Genomic DNA, 20412 nt, shown 5'->3' on the forward strand with positions numbered 1-20412 from the left:
TATATATATATATATATATATATATATATATATATATATATATATATATATATATATATTTCTAATAACCAACCTCAGTATATTTTTATAGAGTTCTTGTCTTTAGGTATCAAAAATAATAATTTACGCAACGTTAAAAAAAAAAAAAAAAGAAAAAAAAAACTTAGACATCTCTCGAATCGCTGTGCGGGAAGACAGAATTGAAAACATCAAAACTTCGGATGAAATTTGAAGGTGTCCTCTTTTTTCCCTCGAGATTTCAAACTGGTTTGGATGTGTTTCAATTTCATCGTAATTTAACAGTGATTCGTCAGATTTCTAATAGGGTATATCTTTGCTTGGGTATTTATTTGCGGTACCTTTCTTCATCTTGGACAAGGTGTCTAAAAATATTGATTAAGGGTGGTCATTACGGAACATCTTATTTATTATAAGTCAAATCTTATTCAAGCTAAAAATACATTAAATCAAGATAAAAAAAATTGGAAAACATACTTACAGAAAGTATTTGGATGAATTTCATCCGTTGAATTTGGTTTTTCCCACTGCGACTCTATTGTATAGCAGTAGTTAGGTTTTGATTCAATACTTACAGTTGGTACTCTACGATAAGGCTTACTGAAATATACAACGAAATCTAATTAGTAATTATAGACTCCCTCGCATATTTATATTGCACTTTATTTCAGATATGAATGGTGTTTCGTAATAACTGTCATTAACGTATCACATTTATTTTGCATTTTTAGATATTTTGACAAAAATGAAATTAAAAACTTACCAGTTAAAGTTCTGAAGAAAAAATTATGTTAGAAAATAACATAAATGTTATCAAAATTTTACGAATGATTATCGAGGCCAGGACACAAGATAAGATTAAAAGTATCAAAGTTATTTGATTTGATTTTATCACCGTCGTTGAACGACCGATCCAATTTTGAGTTTAGAACTACCAATTTTCAACTACGTGGCCTTGTAAATTTGATCCCAATCCAAAAGACAAAAGAACCCCTGTATTAAGTATTAGGAGAAATTCGCCTTCCTGGAGGACTTTTTGATGGAAATAACGCGCATTTGCTTTACATGGAGAGAGAAAACACGAAAGCCTCCCACGGGTTGCCAGACGGCAAGGGAACTCTAACCCATGATCCATCTATCACTGAGGATATTTTACGCCAGCGCTGTGATCGGTGCGAGCTGGGTGCGGAATTCGTGTCGACCAGCAATCACTGGGATTCGAACCCGGTTTTACCTCGTTGGGAGGCGAGCTCTCTATCCCCTGGGCCACCACGGCTCAAAGTTATTTGATTATCTGATTCTTCTGTAAAGCATTTCTAATAGTTGCCTTTCAATTTTCATCCGATGCTCAAGTTCATTTTGATACTTTTAAATCCACGCAGGCTGTGAGTGATTCTGACGCTGATTCGCGTCTATACTTGCTACTTTATTTTTGAAAACAATTCCAAAAATATATTTAAATGGTAACTACGAAACACACTGTATATTTACCTTTAAATATTCGTTTAATTAAATCTTTATATTTACTCAGAACAATAATATCTTTTTTTTTAATAATTCCATTTTAAATATTATAAAAGGAGCGTTTTTAATAAATATTATAAAAGGAACGTGCGTTTAGAAAACCGCAATGAGTTAAAGTAACAGTTACTAATTAATTTTATTGCATTTTTAGAACAATGTGAGATTGGGTGTCGATCCTCACTACAATGTGAGACCGGAAAGCAAAGAGCAAGCTATGAAAAGATGCTTGTTTAGTGGTAATTAAGGATTATTATTAAAGTAATTAATAAAAGTAGAATTAGTAGTATTTTATTTACATCGCACTTGAATTGCACAATGGGCTATTGGCGAAAGTCTGGGAAACATCCCTGAGGATGATCAGATGTCAATTCTGTATATATATATAGGGGAGAGTCGGGTAGCTCCGCCCACTTAAGGAGTATTGCTTATATTTCAGTATAATATTGAGTAATAATCAATATTTTGGTATGTTTCTATAGTTTTACCATCTAATTAAATAATACAAAAAGAATAAACCAAAAAAAGTATAGTTTAACTTAAAAAAATAGAAAGTTAAAAAAACATGTTTTTCAGCGCTTTTCAAAATGTGTCGGGTAGCCCCACCCAGTTACAAAAATTGTGTTTTTTGACTGTTTTTTCAGGTGTAAATGAAAGTGACCAATGTATTGACAATAGATAAACCTCATTTATCATTTTTATCACAAAATTATTTTATTTATTACATATTTATATACTTTTAGTGAATTCTATAATTTAATAACAATAATTTAATAACAACAATATTTGTTGTTAAAAATGCATATAACATTAAAGTTTGAAGCAATAAAATAATAATCTTTGAAACCGTACATTTATCGACGAAATAAAATTGGGCGGTGATACCCGACATTCATGTGAGCGGGGCTACCCGAAATCTAATTTTTTTGTAAATTTGTAATTACTCGAACAATTTTTCACATATGAACTTTTTTCTTCGTGCAAATTAAACTTAAGACTACATACTTTAATGCTGTATGTATAGAAAATATTATTTTTTTAGTATTAAAATGAAGTTTAATCGAAACATTCAACCAATTTTTCTTAATTTCATGACCACTGTATTCAGCATATTTTGAAAACTATTGCTTACCATGTTAACAGCTGCATAAATACTTGAAACTCTGAAAATAATATTTTTTTAATATAACAATTAATGTCCGATGGCCCATTGATTTGAAAAAATATTCTATGCATATGAAATTGACTGTGGGCGGGGGTAACCGCTGGGCGGGGGTAACCGCTGGGCGGGGCTACCCGACTCTCCCCTATATATATATATATATATATATATATATATATATATATATATATATATATATATATATATATATATATATATATATATAATAGTTCCAGCTTGAGTAGGAAGTTAAGGCGGCTTGTGAGGAATACTGACCACATTGCCATAATCATACCATTGGTCACAAAATTGTGAAACTTCCTCTATGACCCTCGTGGTTACGGTGATGTTTATTTGTATTTATAAAACCAGGTGTACGCTTTCAAATAAATTTGTACTGAAAGGTCTTATTTTGAAATAATGACAAATTACAAATGTCTGTGTAAAATTTTTTTAACAGTAATAATACTGGCAATTTTTAAATAAAGCTAAAGAACTATTTGTAATACTTTTAATGCTCTTCTACAAACTGAACCTCAATTAAAAACTTTAAGTCTATTGAAGTTTACCTTTGAATTTAGTGAATTTTATGGAGAGAAGAAAACTGAAAATTATAACCTTGCATTTCTAAATATAAAAATTTAAGGAGCTTAAATTTAATTCTTCCTTGCCTTCAAAAATGTCATTTGAATTAAATGAAAATTACTTTTGATTTTTTAGCCTAAGATATCTCGGAATTGTTTTGGTAATGAGGATTTAGGGAAGCTAAACTATTCAAAATATTTTCTCTATTCAAAATATATTCTCTATTCAAAATATTTTCTATAATATAAAAAAATCAATTGAGTTATCTATTACAGTAATTGACGGGGGGGGGGTTATCAGTTGAAATTATTGAATTGTGTTCGAGTAATTAAATATTCAGTTTATTTGTGAGTTTTTTTTTAACTAAACTCTCTAGTTGATAATCGGAATCGGAGAACTTCCTAGAATATCTTAATAGTATGTTATTTAAAAAATCTTAGAAAACTTGTTGCTCAGTATGAACGAAATACTCTTTATGTGCTAAATGTTTCCCAAATCATTATAATTCTTTACCCAAAATTTTAGTTTAAACTACACTGGTTATCATAAATTAAGGAAAAATCACAAAAATAGCGATAACTCTTTCAAAAGTAAGCCAAACCGTGCAAAATTTGCATATGTTGTCCACTAAGAGTAGCTGAGTAAAATTGCAATATGCAAATTAGTGGCGCTGCACTCGGCTTACGTCATCTGCCTGGAGCATAAAAGTCCAAGTTTGAGAGAAAGCACACAAATTTTACTGTGATTGCGACATTGAAAATCTGAGATAGCCAATTCGTAATAATGACCTCTAGGCATCATTTGCCTGAAGAACTACGATGGAGAGCCATCGGGAGACTAGAGGCAGGGCAGAGTCAATCAGAAGTGGCCAGATGGCTAAATGTGAGTCCATCTGTGGTTCATAGACTTTGGAGGCAATTTCAAACCACAGATTCGGCATCTAGGAGGTTCAGTCAAGGACGGCCAACTGTTACGACCAGTGCCGATGACCGATATTTGACATTAAGTGCACGCAGGAATAGAACCGCTACTCCGACACATCTTAGATCCTCTCTTGCTGCAGCCACCGGAAGGTTGGTGTCAACGTCAACTGTGCTCAGAAGGCTCCACGAAGGTGGTCTGTATGCGAGACGACCAGCCATTTGCGTGCCGCTCACATCACGCCATAGGAGAGACCGTTTGCAGTGGGCCCGACAACATGTCCACTGGACGTCAGATCAATGGAGGCCTGTTCTCTTTACGGATGAGTCCAGGTTTAGTCTAGAAAGTGACAGTAGACGTTATTTGATATGGAGAGAACCTGGGACCCGTTATCATCCATCAAACATCCGTGAAAGAGATGCATACGGAAGAGGCAGTGTCTGTGTTTGGGGAGGCATATCCTTAGGAGGGCGCACATACCTCCATGTCTTTCCAAGGGGAACCGTGAATGCTCAGGTTTATCGAGACAACATCCTTGATGCTTATGTGCGCCCATATGCCGGGGCAATTGGTGATTGCTTCCTGTTACAGGACGATAATGCAAGACCACACAGAGCTCGCATTGTTGATGATTATCTTCAACAGGAAACAATTACTCGCATGGAGTGGCCAGCTCGATCCCCGGACTTGAATCCTATCGAGCACGTTTGGGATGCTCTAGGGAGGCGTGTATCTGCCATCAATCCGCCCCCTCAGACCCTTGCCACGCTTGCAACTGCTTTACAAGAGCAATGGCTCTCACTTCCTATTGAACTGATAGACCGCATAATTGAAAGCATCACACATCGCTGTTTGTGCTGTATTGCTTCTAGAGGCAATCATATTCCATATTAAAGGTACTTTTTCTATTGCAAACCGATACTTCCAATTTGTTTATTTTATACATGTGCTAATTTCTATACTACTATTAATGTCTGATAATTTCTTTTTATGTTGTTTAATACCTTACTATGTGTTGTATATTGTGGGTAAGTTTCATAAAATTCCATGTGTAATTTCTTGAGTTATCGCGATTTTTGTGAATTTTCCTTAATTTATGATAACCAGTGTATATTGAAGCTTCTTTTGTAATACCTTCAGCAATGTTGCTACATTATTCTTGTAAATAAGTATTTTATACATACACGCAATCTTTTATTTTTCCTTCGAGATGTATTTTGCAGGATGAAATTATGTCTTTTGTGTGAGATTCATTGCTAGTTTGTTCCCATGAAAGCTTATCTTCCATTATTGAATTTAGGAATGGTACCTAAAAAGCAAATTTGTTATTATTTATTAGAGAAAATGATTTATTCATCAATAATAAATTCATTACTACTGAAATATCTATAAACTATATACATCAATATTGTAGTTTTATACATTGAAAGTAATTAAGAATTTATTTTAAGAGAACCTTAGAGTTTAATTATTACAAGACTTGTAAAATCCAATTTTTTTTTAAGTATTTGAAATGTTAATAATAAATTCATTACTACTGAAATATCTATAAACTATATACATCAATATTGTAGTTTTATACATTGAAAGTAATTAAGAATTTATTTTAAGAGAACCTTAGAGTTTAATTATTACAAGACATATAAAATCCAATTTCTTTTTAAGTATTTGAAATGTTAATAATAAATTCATTACTACTGAAATATCTATAAACTATATACATCAATATTGTAGTGTTATACATTGAAAGTAATTAAGAATTTATTTTAAGAGAACCTTAGAGTTTAATTATTACAAGACATGTAAAATCCATTTTTTTTTAAGTATTTCAAATGTTAAAATTGTATCGAGGAATATTTTTATACAAAATTAAGTCACCTACCCCGAAAAAATTCCTTTTACCCCCTGGACAGTACCTTGGATATTGCGTGCAAAATCTATTTTCAGGTAGAAATGTGCATTGATTTTTAACCTTTTTGCAGATAACTGACCGTCTTTGCCTGTAAAAAGAAAGCAAACAGAGGTTAATAATTAAAAACATATACTGGAAAAATAGAAAGTACTAGAACGGAAGATATCTTGAAATACCCTTGTCAGATAACGAGGAATATGCGTCTTTAGTGTTTATAACTAAATTATTAAATAATGTTAAAACTATATCTAATCGGTGAGCTTTGTATTCTGGACGCAGCTCAGAACGCATATTTAAGAAAATGAACACAGCAAAAAAAAAAAAAAAAAAAAAAAAAAATGCGCATTTTCAATATTTAACCCAAATTGATAAGAACTTTTGTGTCTTACTTTTCTTACTTATTTAAACAAGAATTATAGTCATTATGAGTCATATCCTCAGTGGTAGGATCAAGGTTTTAAATATCCTTGCAGTCGAGCTAACCATGGTATGTTTTCGTGGTTTTCCTCTCTACGCAACATTAATGCAGGTTATTTCCTTCAAAAAATCCTCACGAAAGCTAGTTTGTCTTCTGGGTTGGGTTCAAAATTACAAGTATACTGAGTTATACGTTGATAGTCGTAAACCCCAACACTAGTCGGATGTTCAGCACCAGTAATGAAATAGCATTGCAGAGCAATGTCCTGGATTTCGGTGTGGGGTGGCTGGATATTTTACAGATATAACTTTTCTGGCGATGTCTTCGTATTCAGAACTCTAGAAGATAGAGCAAGTTTAAAAATTCTAAATTCCTACAATATTCATTTACTACCACTATTACAAATTTATTAAACCCGTGGTAACCTTGTAATTACTGTTGACTTTTTAGGTATTTTAAAAAAAAAGACTAATTTAATAAATTGTATTAAAGGGATTTATGCAAATTGACAACATTACATAACGATATTTGTTTGGATTTATTAGTTTGTTCTCTAAAAAAAATAACAATACTCATAAAAGAAATTTTAGAAAGGAATAAAATATTATGTCCATTTTCTTAAATTGCGTTTTTCCTTTTCTTAAACACACATTTTGAGCTGTGTCCATTTTCTTAAACACGCATCTCGAGCTGTTCTCAGAATAAAAAGGTCACCGATGATCTACAACTCATCAGCGAAACTTTAAAGTTACTAAGTAAATCAGGTGCAACTTTAAAAACTCAAAGGGAAAAAACATTCTGATGGTGGTCAAAAAGTCAACAGACTATCATTTTTTAACATGTTTTGAAATCTTCTTAAAATACTGAACAGATTCTTTTGTAATATCGATAGCACCACGCCAAAAACTTGAATCTGCCACTTTCAATTATAAACTTATGCGAATCGATTATTTGACAACTAAGTAAAGGAAGGGAATATAAGTTAGCCCATTTCCCTAGACAGGTATAGCAAACAGAAATAATTTAAGATTTCTGAATCTCAAAATCAAAAATGAAACTGTTCTAATAACAGAATGCTTTCAAAAGCATTTCGATGTTATATTATTCTGTTGAGATTTTTATTTTATATTATTGTATTCAATTATTTTAAGAAGTGAGGATAAGTTCTTTTATTTATTTTTTATTTATTTGCTTTTGACTAGAAGTATCTACTAATTATTACGTTGACAGTTGACGCTGATTTTGTGTCTGGTAGCTGGAAGGTGGAAGAGATATACAGTAGAAACTTAAATCAATGACTACTTTGCAATCGAATAAATTACTAAACTAAAACTAAACTCAGTATCGCGACAGCCCATAGAGGGCCAAGGCCTACTGTGCCCATCTCCGATCGTGGAACCCCCAGTGTTTAGCTCCCAAGCATGCTTGGTACTCATTTATCAACCTACTGAAGGGATGAAAGGCGGAGTCAACCTTGCCCGTCTCGAGGATCGAACTCAGAATCTGTGCCACGGGAGAGCGATGCGCTACACAATAAATTACGACGAATAAATTACAGTATACCTAATTTTGCCTTAACCCTCTGACGCGGATGGGATGCTGATGTCCCTTTTATATATTTTTTTCTGGAGCTCTAATTCAAGCAAAAATACATTATGGTATTTTTCAATTATGGAAAACACTCTAATATTTACTAAAAACAAATCAGTTAGAGTATCGCAATTATATTTGTGCTAAAATATAAAATTAGAGAAAAGTAGTTTGAATTTTTTTTTCTATTCATATTCAAAAATTTATCAATACTTGGTTTCGGAAATTAAAGAAATTTCAACGATGAATGAATTGTTCGAATAGGAGCCGTGTTAGGAAGATTCAACCTCTAATGCAGAAAAAGAAACCGAAGTTTCATGATGTATTTCATAAAAATAAATTATTAAAGCTCTAAATATAATATTTTTCACTTATTTTTACATAAATTAATACAAAATAATGGAAGAAAAAGTATGAAGAATATGTTTAATAAATATTTTGCGTCAAAAGGTTAATAAATGGGTCCATAAAGCATTTGTTTTAGATATAAATTTCGTCGATATACTTAATTAGGGGGCTATATTGAAGTGATGACTGATATCCATTTGGAAGAGTTCGAAAGTGAAAATTATAATGTCTCATCAAAAAATTAATTTTATATATCTTTATTCAAAATGATACTTACGCAAGTGTTTTAGAAATTTAAAAATAATCACTATAATTCAATTTTACGAGCCCACGTTTAAATTATTAAATTAAAAAAAAATACTTAAACATTCGATAAATCGAAGAACTACCTTATATTTGTACGTTCTTGATGGGAAGTGAATTAGTAATAGCCTACACAGAGGTGGTCTCAAACGAATATTTTAAACGAATTATCTTCATTAATCAGAAAGACAAACGTTCCGGTAGAGCTGGACAGCTGAGGCCGCTTCACATTCATTGTGATGTGTGGAAGCTTGAGGTAAAACAATGTGGTACTGGAATACAAACGGATTTGTTGAAAGAAGGGGTTGCCCATTCGCTATTTAGAAGTTAAGGAAATAAATTGAGAATTAAAAAATTCAAAAAGTGTGTGGGAATACAAATATCGTGGCTGGATTATAAATAAGTTAAGTTGGACAAAATCTCGTATGGACTAAGCCTTGCGTGGATTAAATCTCGCATATGCTAAATTTTGCTGGGATTGAATATCAAAGTGAACAAAATATCACGTCCGTAATATGATAAAGGAAAATATCACATTAATAACACGAAAAAAACGTGATTATGAACACACTTCCACTTCTTATCCTGCGGATCTTTAAAATAAAAAATTTCGAAGGTAACGGCATTTTGAATGGACATCTTCTTTATGTTGTATATCTTGTAAGAACTTTAAAGAAATAAAATTAAAAAAACTGGCGTCGAGGTCGGTTCCAAGCCCGAGAAACGTGAGAGGGGTGTTTTCGTGAAACATTTCATGTTTCAAAACTAATAATAATCAACATACGTGATACATTGTCCAAGCGAGATTTTGTTCGCGCCAGTTTTTGACCTCGTCACAGCCGAAATCTCATGTGGACAAAATATTGCGTGGACTAAATCTCGCGTGGATTAAATCTCGCGTATACTGTATTTTGCTGGGACTGAATATCATGTTCACGAAATATCGCATACTTAAACCCCTTCCTTCTCGCTCCCGTGAAAATGACGGGGTGAGGTTTCGCCCTCTATTTCTCGTTCCCGTGAAATTGACGGGCTGGAGTGTTCAGTAGAGACTCGCCGATAAGAATAAAACTAATTCATTTCTTTTGCCCGGAAAACATTTTATTTCTCATTTTGCACAGCGGTAGCAGTACCAGGATATTTTTAAGGTAATTGTAGATAGTTAGTTTATTTTAAATTAGTTGTCAGCGCTAATCAAATACGTGTATTTGTAATATTAAAAAAATAGGCACTTTTATGACCGTTTTCTTGAAAATTAACCGATCGTTAAGGGGTTAATATAATAATGGAAGATACCACACCAATGACACGAAAAAATGTGATTATGAACACACACTCGCTTCTCATCCTGCAGATCTTTAGAAATATAATTTCGAAAGTAAATACATTTTGAGTGAATATCTTTTTTATATTGTATATCTTGTAAAAACTTAAATAAATAAATATAAAAAAAGTACTAATCACGCCGAAGTCAGTCCCAAGTCCAAGAATATTGAGAGGAGTGTTTTTGTAAAACATTTTAAGTTGCAAAACTAATAATAATAAGCATACGTGTTATTATGTCCATGCGAAATTTTGACCTTGCGATATTTTGTCCACGGATGATTTTGAACTCGCCGCGGCCGAAATTTCATGTAGACAAAATATTGCGTGGACTAAATCTCGCGTGGATTAAATCTCACACTGAATGAATGTCACGCGGAATGAATGTCACGCGGACAAAATATCGCGTTCTTAATATGATAACCGAAGATATAACACCACATGAATGGCAAGAGAAAAAAATGTGATTATCAACATACACTCACTTCTCATCCTGCAGAACTTTAGAAAATAGATTTTCGATGGTGACTACATTTTTAATGAATATGTTTCCTATTTTGTATATCTTCTAAAAAACTTCACATACACTTAATAAACACTAATAACGCTGAGGTCAGTCTCAAGAACGAGAAAAGTGAAAGGGGTGTCTTTTGAAACATTTCCTGTTACAAAACTAATAATAATCTGCATACGAGATATTGACTGCGCGAGATTTTGTCCGGCGATATTTGAAGCTCAAGATTTCTTAACCAAACCAGTGGGAGTAGGAGGTGGCCCATTGACCATTTCGAAATAAAGAGAATGAATTGATAATTTAAGAATACAAAATGAACAATCTCGTAATCGGTCAACAAAGTATTAAAATAGATATGAAGCGTGATAAAAATAATTATTAATGAATGTTACCTGTTTTTATTGCAGAATGTCAGTGCAGGTTGAACAATCTCAAAAGGATTGGTGATTTGAACATTTACAGTTGTAGGATAGGATAAATACAAGATAAGAAAATTATATGTTTGATAGATAAAGCCGCACAAGCATCCCAGAAATACCAGAATTTTTAAGACTCTTCTCACCCATGTTTTAGCTGTAGCAATTTCTGGAAAACTGGTTATTAAAGAGGATTTGAAGATTGTTCTTAAATAGAGTGGAAAATTGCTGTATTTTGTTGTATTTGTTTTCGTTTTCTTAACTTGATTTATCTAAAAATATGAAAGTTACAATTTAATATTCAAATATTTATTAATTTAGTGTTATGTGAAAAAATTAATTCTGTCAATTAAATTCTTTTACATAACATTAAATTAACGAATACAAGCACATGCATAACTAAAATAATATAATAGAAAACCAGATACAAGATCTTAATGTATAAGTAAAAAAACTTTTGAAATCACAAACAGTAAACTTTATTAGAATCTATTCTGCCATTCAATTGAAAAATCGGCATAAGCGGTAACAAAATTCAAAACTACTATTTTTATATATTTGGAATTTTTTTACAATTGGCTGCATATTACAAAAAATGAATAAATAAATAAAATGAATTTTTTTTAATTGGTTTTCTGAAATTCTATCTTTGTAAGATAGCATTAGCAAGAGAAGAAAATTGTCTCGCCTCTTTTTTCAAAATCTATCGTGATGCATTTACATTGTTTTTTCAATTGCACGGCAGTACTCACGTTTCGGTGTCACGATGGTATACCTTCATCGGTAGAAACCTCTTAGCATCCGCCATCGAGGAATACAGAGCACTTTTTTCAAAATCTATCGTGATGCATTTACGTTGTTTTTTCAATTGCACGGCAGTACTCACGTTTCGGTGTCGCAATAGTATACCTTCATCGGTAGAAACCTTTTAGCATCCGCCATCGAAGAATACAGAGCACTTTTCTCAAAATCTATCGTGATGCATTTGCGTTGTTTTTTTTCAATTGCACGGCAATACTCACGTTTCGGTGTCACGAAGGTATACCTTCATCGGTAGAAACCTCTTAACATCCGCCATCGAAGAATACAGAGCACTTTTTTCAAAATCTATCGTGATGCATTTACGTTGTTTTTTCAATTGCACGGCAGTACTCCCGTTTCGGCGTCACGATGTGGTATATCTTCGTCAGTCGAAATCTCTTAGAATCGAAGAATACAGAGCACTTTTTTCAAAATCTATCGTGATGCATTTACGTTGTTTTTTTCAATTGCACGGCAGTACTCACGTTTCGGTGTCACGATGTGGTATATCTTCGTCAGTCGAAATCTTTTAGAATCCGCCATTGAAAAGTAAAGTAAAATGTTAAACATCTATGTATAATGGTCTGTTTAAGCCAATATCAATAAGAAACCTGGAGTAATCCTTTGTGATAAAATTATAATTTTGATTAAGAGCCAGTTTTTTTGCCAGTTTTAAAAAAAATCGGGCAAATAAGACAAGGCTTTATACTTGAGATTTTTGATTTTGCTGAAATTTTCAAAATATGTTAACAATCATATAACAACCAATACTAAAAAATTTTTTGCAAATAGTGAAAAGTTAAATTTTTTTCTCAATCCAAACGTGACTTAGTTTCATTTTTTCTCCGTGTTCTATTACTATAGATATTAAAACTCTGATTTTTTTTTCCTTTACTCGGTGATATTTTTTTCGTATTTTGTTCAACATTCAAACGATACATTTTGAAAACTTTAAAGCAAAAAAATTAAGATACTTACATTTTTTTAATTATGTTTAGTTACTGTTTAAATATTAAAAGTATTGATTTTTAGCACTTTATTACATATTTCAGGAAGATTTAATATTGTATTTCTATACATTTTAGACATAATGAAAAGCGACAAGACTCAAATAATGACTTATGTGCTATAAAGTTATCTTAAAATAATTAAAATTGAAATGAAATAAAATTAAAATTAATTTCTTACCTTTTTTATAAATTGTCATTGTCATTAAAAAATATCAACGATGATAAAAACCCATTTTGTAACTTTTCAAAATGCTAATAGCTAAGTATATTATAGGCAGATTAAAGTATGACTATTATTATTTAAAATAAATAAACTCAAACAATCATATATTCATAGTAGCACATTGCTTATCCTTTTTTCTATATTGCTTATCTTTCATATGAGATTTACTACTACTGTGATGCACATGATGTGTTTGAAGTACATGAATCTCTGTGGATCTGCCAAAATTTTGTGGTTTCAATTCAAATATTTGTAATAAAAAGGTTGTGACAGAATTGTGCATGCTTTTAAGTTTAAACAGAGTTAAAAGTTTTGAGTTCAAACATTTAAAAAGATAAATAGATAAGGAATTAAAAAAACGTCGATTCTTTAACTCAGCATTTGAATTAAATATATTTTCATACTTTTTCTTTATTTTGTATTAATTTAGGCCAAAGTAAGTGAAAAATATTACATTTAGCATTTTAATAATTTATAGTCATGAAATAGGGTATGAAATAACGGTTTATTTTTCTACGTTAAAGATAAAATCTTTCAAACACGTCTCAGTGTTTGGATAAACTGTTATTTATCATTGTTATTTCCATAATTTACAAAATCAATTATTGATACAATTTTGAATATGGCCTATGGATAAAAAAAAATTCAAACAACTTTTTTTAGATTTCATATTTTAATTCAAATACAATTCCAATAATCTAACTGATTTTTTTAGTAACTATTAGACTTTTCTAGGATTAAAAAATACCAAAATATATTTTTCCTTGAAATTAGAACATCAGAAAAAACAATATATAAAATCGACACCGGCATCCCGTCTGCGCTAAGGGTTAAACAATTATAGTAGTTGCCATACGTTAAAGCTTGTTGCTTGTATTTTTAAAATTCCATAAAGATTTTAAAATTTTTACTTATAAATGCATTGACGCAAAAATGACACTGGTTTTAGAAACTCACATTTAAGGCACTTTGAGTTAAAGTATTTCGAATTAATTATTATTTGAAAAAAAGATGATTATAAAAATTTTCTTTGCGGAAAATATCGATGGAGTGCTGTCCTATATTTTTAAAATAGAAGAAAAAAACTTGAAATATATTACTGAATTCACAATAAAAAAGTTTTTAACTTACCATATCCGATACTCCACTTTTAGAAATAGTGCTGATTCCATGATCTCTCTGGTTCCAATAATTATTTTGCATGACTTAAAACTTCCTATGAAAAGTATAATTTTCTTTTTAATTTTATATTATAAAATGTCTATTTGGTTTTGTATGAGCATAATGGGGAACTACACAGTAAAATTCTCAAAAAATGAGAAGGAAAAAAAACTATCATATTTTTCAATAGTTTATGGTTTAAAGATTATTATACTAAAATATTGAATTGATTTTCGTAAAAATGTAAAAGTTACAGCATAATATGTTGAGTGAGGCACGCGATGCATGACGCGCTGTGACATGTATGATATGATCATACATATATGTCACATATGTGGCATGTATGTATGATCATATCATACATATATGTAATGTGGCATATATGTATGATCAAAAGTCAAAGAACAACGCTAAAAAGACACAAATGAAAACACATAAATGGGCATACTATAGTTTCAGTTCTATAAACAAGAACCTTCCTCAGTGTCTAACACCAAATGAAATAGAAAAGTAAAGAGCCAAACGCGTGTAAACCACTTGTCTCTCCGTTTACATTGCACGTGTTTGTCCCTTTACTTCTCTATTTTATTTGACGCTCAGACACTGAGGAAGGTTCTTATTTATAGAACTGACACTGACAGTGTTCTGTCAGTGTCAGAACTCTGAACTGTATGTCAATTTATGTACTTTCACTTGTGCTTTATTCACTTCGATTTTATTTTATTTTATTCCTTTTGCTTTTGTCTACGTAACACAAATATACCCTTTCCTTTGCTGGATGTATGATACATTACGCTCAGTTGATTTATGGATTTGCTCACCCTTTTCAAAATATTATAGTGAAATACTATCAATTTAACAATTTTATTGAAATAATTTGTTTAAATTATATAAGAATAAGAATTAATGGAACTTTCAATATAAAAAGATGAAATTTCAACTTATTTAGGTGTAATCATTTTTAGTTAAGTTATTTTAATTTAATTTTTAATCATTTTTAATTTATATAAAACTTCACAAGAGGGTTGAACGACAAGCTCTCGTCTCCCAATAAGGTGAACCGGGTTCGAATCGCGACAATGGCTAGTTGCTTCGAATTCCGCAACCGGCTCGCGCCGAGCACAGTGCTGACGTATAATATCCTCAGTGGTAGACGGATCATGAGTTAGAGTCTCCTTGCCGGCAGGCTAATCGTGGGTGGTTTTTGTAATTTTCCTCTCCGTGTAACGCAAATACGAGTTTGTTCTACCAAAAAGTCCTCCACGAAGGCAAACTTCACCCAAAACTTGATCCAGGAGTTGCCTTGTCTTTTGGATTGGGCTCAAAATTACAACGCTACGGAGTTGGACAATAGTAGTCGTAAACCCAAAAATTGGGTAGGCTGTTCAACAACGGTTATAACATAAAATAAAAGGACTAGACTAGTACTTAAGACTGCTGAAAATGATGGAGAAGAAGCATTTAATAAACCTGATATTGGTTCACTTCGGGATGAAACTCTGTGTATTAGTAAATTTGTTTTAAGCTGTTCAATCCTTAAAATAATAAGTTGCGCAAAATATAATTAAAACTTTTAAACTGTTCATCTAATTCATTTTTCTTGATTATTCTAAGTATTCTATTCCATTAATTAAAGCACTATTCATACTTACATTTTTGTTTCCTTTTTATTAGGAAAAAGGATAAATCAATTACTTTTTTTTTCTTTCTCTTTTTTAGATTTTCTTACTTTCTTTCCTTACTTTCTTTTATATTCTTTTTGTTACTCATCATAATGAGTTTAAGTATGATAGTTCCATATTCTTATCGATATTAAATGCACAGGATCACAATAAAATACAACTTTTTTGAAGTAATATTTATGATTAATTAGACAATTTTTGGCAGTTAAACGCAGCCATTTTAAAAACTGATATTAGGTTAGAACCTAATATAACCTTACCTTAGGTTAGAACCTAATATGGATATTAGGTTAGAGCCTAGATTAACTAAGGTTAGAACCTTAGACTCTAAAATTAGCGACCTTGAAACTCTTATATTGATAACTTTTAAAAATTACAATTGAAGAATGAATTTTAGCAGCTCTCTCAGAGTTCTCTTCCGACCACTGCGTAGTGACTCAGGGAATGGAGCACTCGTTTCCCAATGAGATGATCTAAGTTCGAATCCCAGCGATGGCTCGTCGATTGGAATTTTGCACCCGACTCGCACTGACCACATTGCTGGCGAAAAAAATCCTCAGTGGCTGATAGATCATGAGTAAGAATCCCCTTGTCGTCGGGATAATTGTGGGAAATTTTCATATTCTTCCTCTCTATAAAACGTAAATGCGGTTTAGTTTTATCAAATAGTCCTCCAACGCTTGATCCAGGAGTTCCCTTGCCTTCAGGATTGGGTTCAAAATCACAAGACTACGGAGTTTATCATTGGTAACAGTAACCTCAAAAAATGGGTTGGCCGTTCGACGCCTGTTTAAGAATGAAGTAATGTATAAATTGTGCTTTAATTTTAAGAAGCTTTTTTCTTAGAATTGGTAATCTAATGTAGTTTAAGGGGTGAAAACATTCTAAAAGTATTTTACTACTACCTAGTTTCATCGTAAAGTAATTTTCCTTAGTCATGCCCTTCCCTTGTTCGTTTTATAAATTAAATATAGAAAAGCAATTGTTAAGCTTTTAAAACATTTTAAAGAACATTTTACATTTGATAGACTTTAATTAAATGCGACTTTTCAAAATTGAGATGTTTTTAGCTGTAATGTGGATCTAATAGAAAACCTTTTAATTTATAACTTTACCGGTTATTTTTTTCTTACCTAAACTTTCTCTTATATTTCAGATACCAAAGATAAATATTTTGTCTTATTATTTGCTATCCATTAGTATACAAGGTGTTCTGTATTCACCTCCCTTAATGCATATTTTTTTAGAATCTCTGTAAAATGTGAAAACAAAAAATATTCACATTAAGGGCTGCAGAAAAGTATTAAATAAATAAATTATAGTTATCAAACTCTTAAAAGTTATCAAAGTTCATCAAAACAAAGGAATTATTACGCTAGTTTTAAAAAAATATTTATTGGTCCAAGGAAACTAAAAAGTGTTTGTTTTGTTAAGACCCTCTTTTCAGCCATTGTTTCATTTGACCTCTATAAGGATTAGTCAGAGTAGCAGATTATTCGTTCGACAACTAATTTGACTAATAATTTTTTCTTATTTATATAATAAAACATTCAAATATCATGAGAAGTGAGCGCAGAAGTGTCGTTTTAGTTGTGAACCAGCGATATATAAATATAATAGTAATATGAAAAAACTTGCTGTACAGCATTAATAGGCTAAAAAAGATACAAAAGACACGATTTAGGAATAAAAAATACATTTTCTAATAATAAATAGAACATATTAAACAAAAAATTAAGTTGAGAAATTGCAAAAACTGAATGATTAATCTCATAGACTAGAGCAATTTTATTTTTACTTTTTTTAATCGAAGTTTAAGTTTCTAGAGTTAATAAAAACACCAATTTGCGAAGTTTATTTTTAATAACTGTTGGATTTTGGTTGGTAAATTTGCTGTTTGATAATAATCCCAGTATTGCATTGACAAAACTTAATCACTATATAAAGTTTTCATCCTGAATTTTAAGAAGAATCCACCATTACATCAAATTTCTAGTATAGCAGCTGTAAAATTAGTTTTTATGTTAATAGAGTACAATATCAGCATACTTACTTTTGATATTCACTGTACATTTAAGAAAAATACCACTCATAAAATCTTCAAAAAGACCAAATCATAACATTTGACTTATGATACAACTAAACTCCAAAATGTTTTTGCTTAGAGTCAGAATTGTTATTGACCAAAACATTAGTTCTGAACTTTCTTTAAATTTTTAATTCGCCTTAAGTTTATACATTTTTGTTCTATTTATGCTTTGCATTATTCATAGAATTTCGTTTTTGTTTGAGGCAAATACTAAATTATCGATGAAATATTCAAGTGTATAAATTTGTAATCTATACCTAAGTATGTCATAAAGTTCATGCAGATGACATTAATAAGTTATACATATTTTTATTGTTGAACTGATTGCAGTTGCATAAACTATAATAACCGTGGAAGAAATAAATTACTTCCACTCGTAAGAAAACGATTATGCAAAATCACGCAAACCAGAATCATTTGTTACATATTCTGTTAGGTTAATTCTTGTTAACATTTGAGCTTTTGATTTTTCGAAAGTCCAGCTGAATAATTTAGTGAATTGAGCATGAAATTTTAAAAAGCAATTAATCTTGTCAAAATGTTCAGTACAATGAATTTAAATTGCCTTTTAGTACTAGAAAACAATCTGCATTATTAAGGAATATCGATCTTGAACATTATCTTCAGCATAAGTTTCCAAAATTTCTTAATACATTTTTGGTTCATATTAAAAATACATTCTTTAACTGTTTTTTGAACATGAATTGTATTGTTCGCGTTTCAAAGAATGAAATAATTTGATTCAAAAGTTAATAAAATCTCTCCATTTTTCAAGGTACACAATATGTGTACGCGGAATATATTTATGTTACTAAATGTTTGCAAATTTCTTTGACAGATTCCTAAAATTACTGAACTTCGTATAAACTTATAAAAATCTAAACAACTTTAAAACATTTTTAATCACTTAGCTGAACCATAAATTCAAATTTTAAGATAAAGTTCTATGCAAAACGTTTACGCAAGCGGCGATTTTCAAACTTGGATATCACAATCCAATTTCGTTAAAAATATTGAAATTCTCAGACTAAATTTATTAAAATGCTTACGTAAACATAAGTGTCTTATTATAAACTTGCAAAATATTCTTATCGACACTTTTCCTTCAAATAAAATGCTTTGACTCTAAGAGCCCTTGGGAATTTTACTTAATATCTTTTTTTTTAGGTTGATTTAGTTCATGTTAGTATACAAGCATCTAGACCAGTGTTTCCCAAACTTATGACTTTTGTGTACCCTTTCTAAATTTTTCGTAACGCTGTGTACCATTAATAAAAAAAATGAATATTTTTTACTATAAAAAAATTGCACAAAAGTTAAAAATCACAACTGGGTGTTGACACCACTAATTATTAACTGTTAACTCTGCAGAAAATAAATAGAAAAGAACGTAATCTTAAATTTTCCTAGTTAGCTTTGTTTAGTAAAATTTTTCGAAATTTTAGTTTGTTGAACGATATTTTACATAAGAACGCGTACCCCCGCTAAACTGTTCCCTTACCCCTGGAGGTACGCGTACGACACTTTGGGAAACACTGATCTAGACTATTACAGCAATTAGAAATTAGTTTTGATGTACAATGATAAAGTCATATTTTTTGGTTCAAACATCTGACGTAATTTTAAACCCAAATCTAATTTAAAAAGAAATTTAAAATGTAGCTTTAATATATACGAAGTTACATTACAGATAAGTTAAACTTAGCAATTACTACACGAAAAAGACACACTTTTTCTAATTTCAGAGAGTTACTATTAGTTTCCATGTGAACGTTAACTTTAATAAATTTTGTTTATTTAATTTTTATAACAAAACAGCCAAACAGCAGCTCACTTTGATATTAATTCGTACATGTTACATTCGTTTAAATAACGAAAATATTCCAGCAGTGATTTATAACAATAGCTTTTTGACCACATACTTCATTGCTCTCACAGTGAAACCTTCGTAAAACACTCAACTGTCTTGCAACAAACTTTTTGACCACAAAAGACCGTGTATTTGTAATTAGTGCATTCATACATACATTCATACATAGTGCATACAATACATTCTGAATGGAATACCAATAATAATCTCATTTTTCAACTGTTCATTAATAAATCCAAATTTTTGATTACTCCTTTATTGTGTGCTTTTTCGACGAAGCATTTTAATTTAACATTATTAGAGATTCGTATAATCCTTTTTAAAGTCTTGCTAGTTTCTTTGCAAATTTATTGCCCAGAAAGTTTTACTTTAAATTTTGTTCAGAACTTACAGCCAAACAGCTCAAGATTATTCCTAAATTTCTGAAGGCTTAATACAAAAGCGTTCTTAATGCTCTTTATAAATTAAAGGGGAGGTTGATCCTAGATGAGCTTTAGTTTTTGCAGTATTTTAAAAAGTTGCAGCTTGAAAAATTTACAATTTTC

At 30.9% G+C, this 20412-nt stretch overlaps 2 protein-coding genes across 2 annotated transcripts in view; one reads left to right on the forward strand and one right to left on the reverse strand.

The window, feature by feature from the left end:
- The window catches only part of Fibp (acidic fibroblast growth factor intracellular-binding protein), a 61121-nt gene extending 49877 nt beyond the window's left edge, over positions 1 to 11244 (forward strand). The window contains exon 10 of the mRNA XM_071187975.2: positions 11023 to 11244. The gene's annotated coding sequence lies outside the window, so the exon portion shown is untranslated. The remainder of the gene's footprint in view (positions 1 to 11022) is intronic.
- The window catches only part of LOC107457492 (degenerin-like protein asic-2), a 37080-nt gene extending 18973 nt beyond the window's left edge, over positions 1 to 18107 (reverse strand). Inside the window, exons 1-6 of the mRNA XM_016075660.4 lie at positions 17962 to 18107; positions 14197 to 14281; positions 11008 to 11303; positions 6090 to 6207; positions 5392 to 5516; positions 500 to 618 (exon numbers count right to left, since the gene is read on the reverse strand). Of these exons, the coding sequence (XP_015931146.2) occupies positions 500 to 618; positions 5392 to 5516; positions 6090 to 6207; positions 11008 to 11303; positions 14197 to 14268 (730 nt within the window). The 5' untranslated portion in view covers positions 14269 to 14281; positions 17962 to 18107. The remainder of the gene's footprint in view (positions 1 to 499; positions 619 to 5391; positions 5517 to 6089; positions 6208 to 11007; positions 11304 to 14196; positions 14282 to 17961) is intronic.
- Positions 18108 to 20412: the final 2305 nt, after the last annotated feature.

The sequence above is a fragment of the Parasteatoda tepidariorum genome, chromosome 11, assembly GCF_982258835.1.
Source record: "Parasteatoda tepidariorum strain Cologne lab strain chromosome 11, Ptep-v5.0, whole genome shotgun sequence".
Lineage (NCBI taxonomy): Eukaryota > Metazoa > Arthropoda > Arachnida > Araneae > Theridiidae > Parasteatoda > Parasteatoda tepidariorum.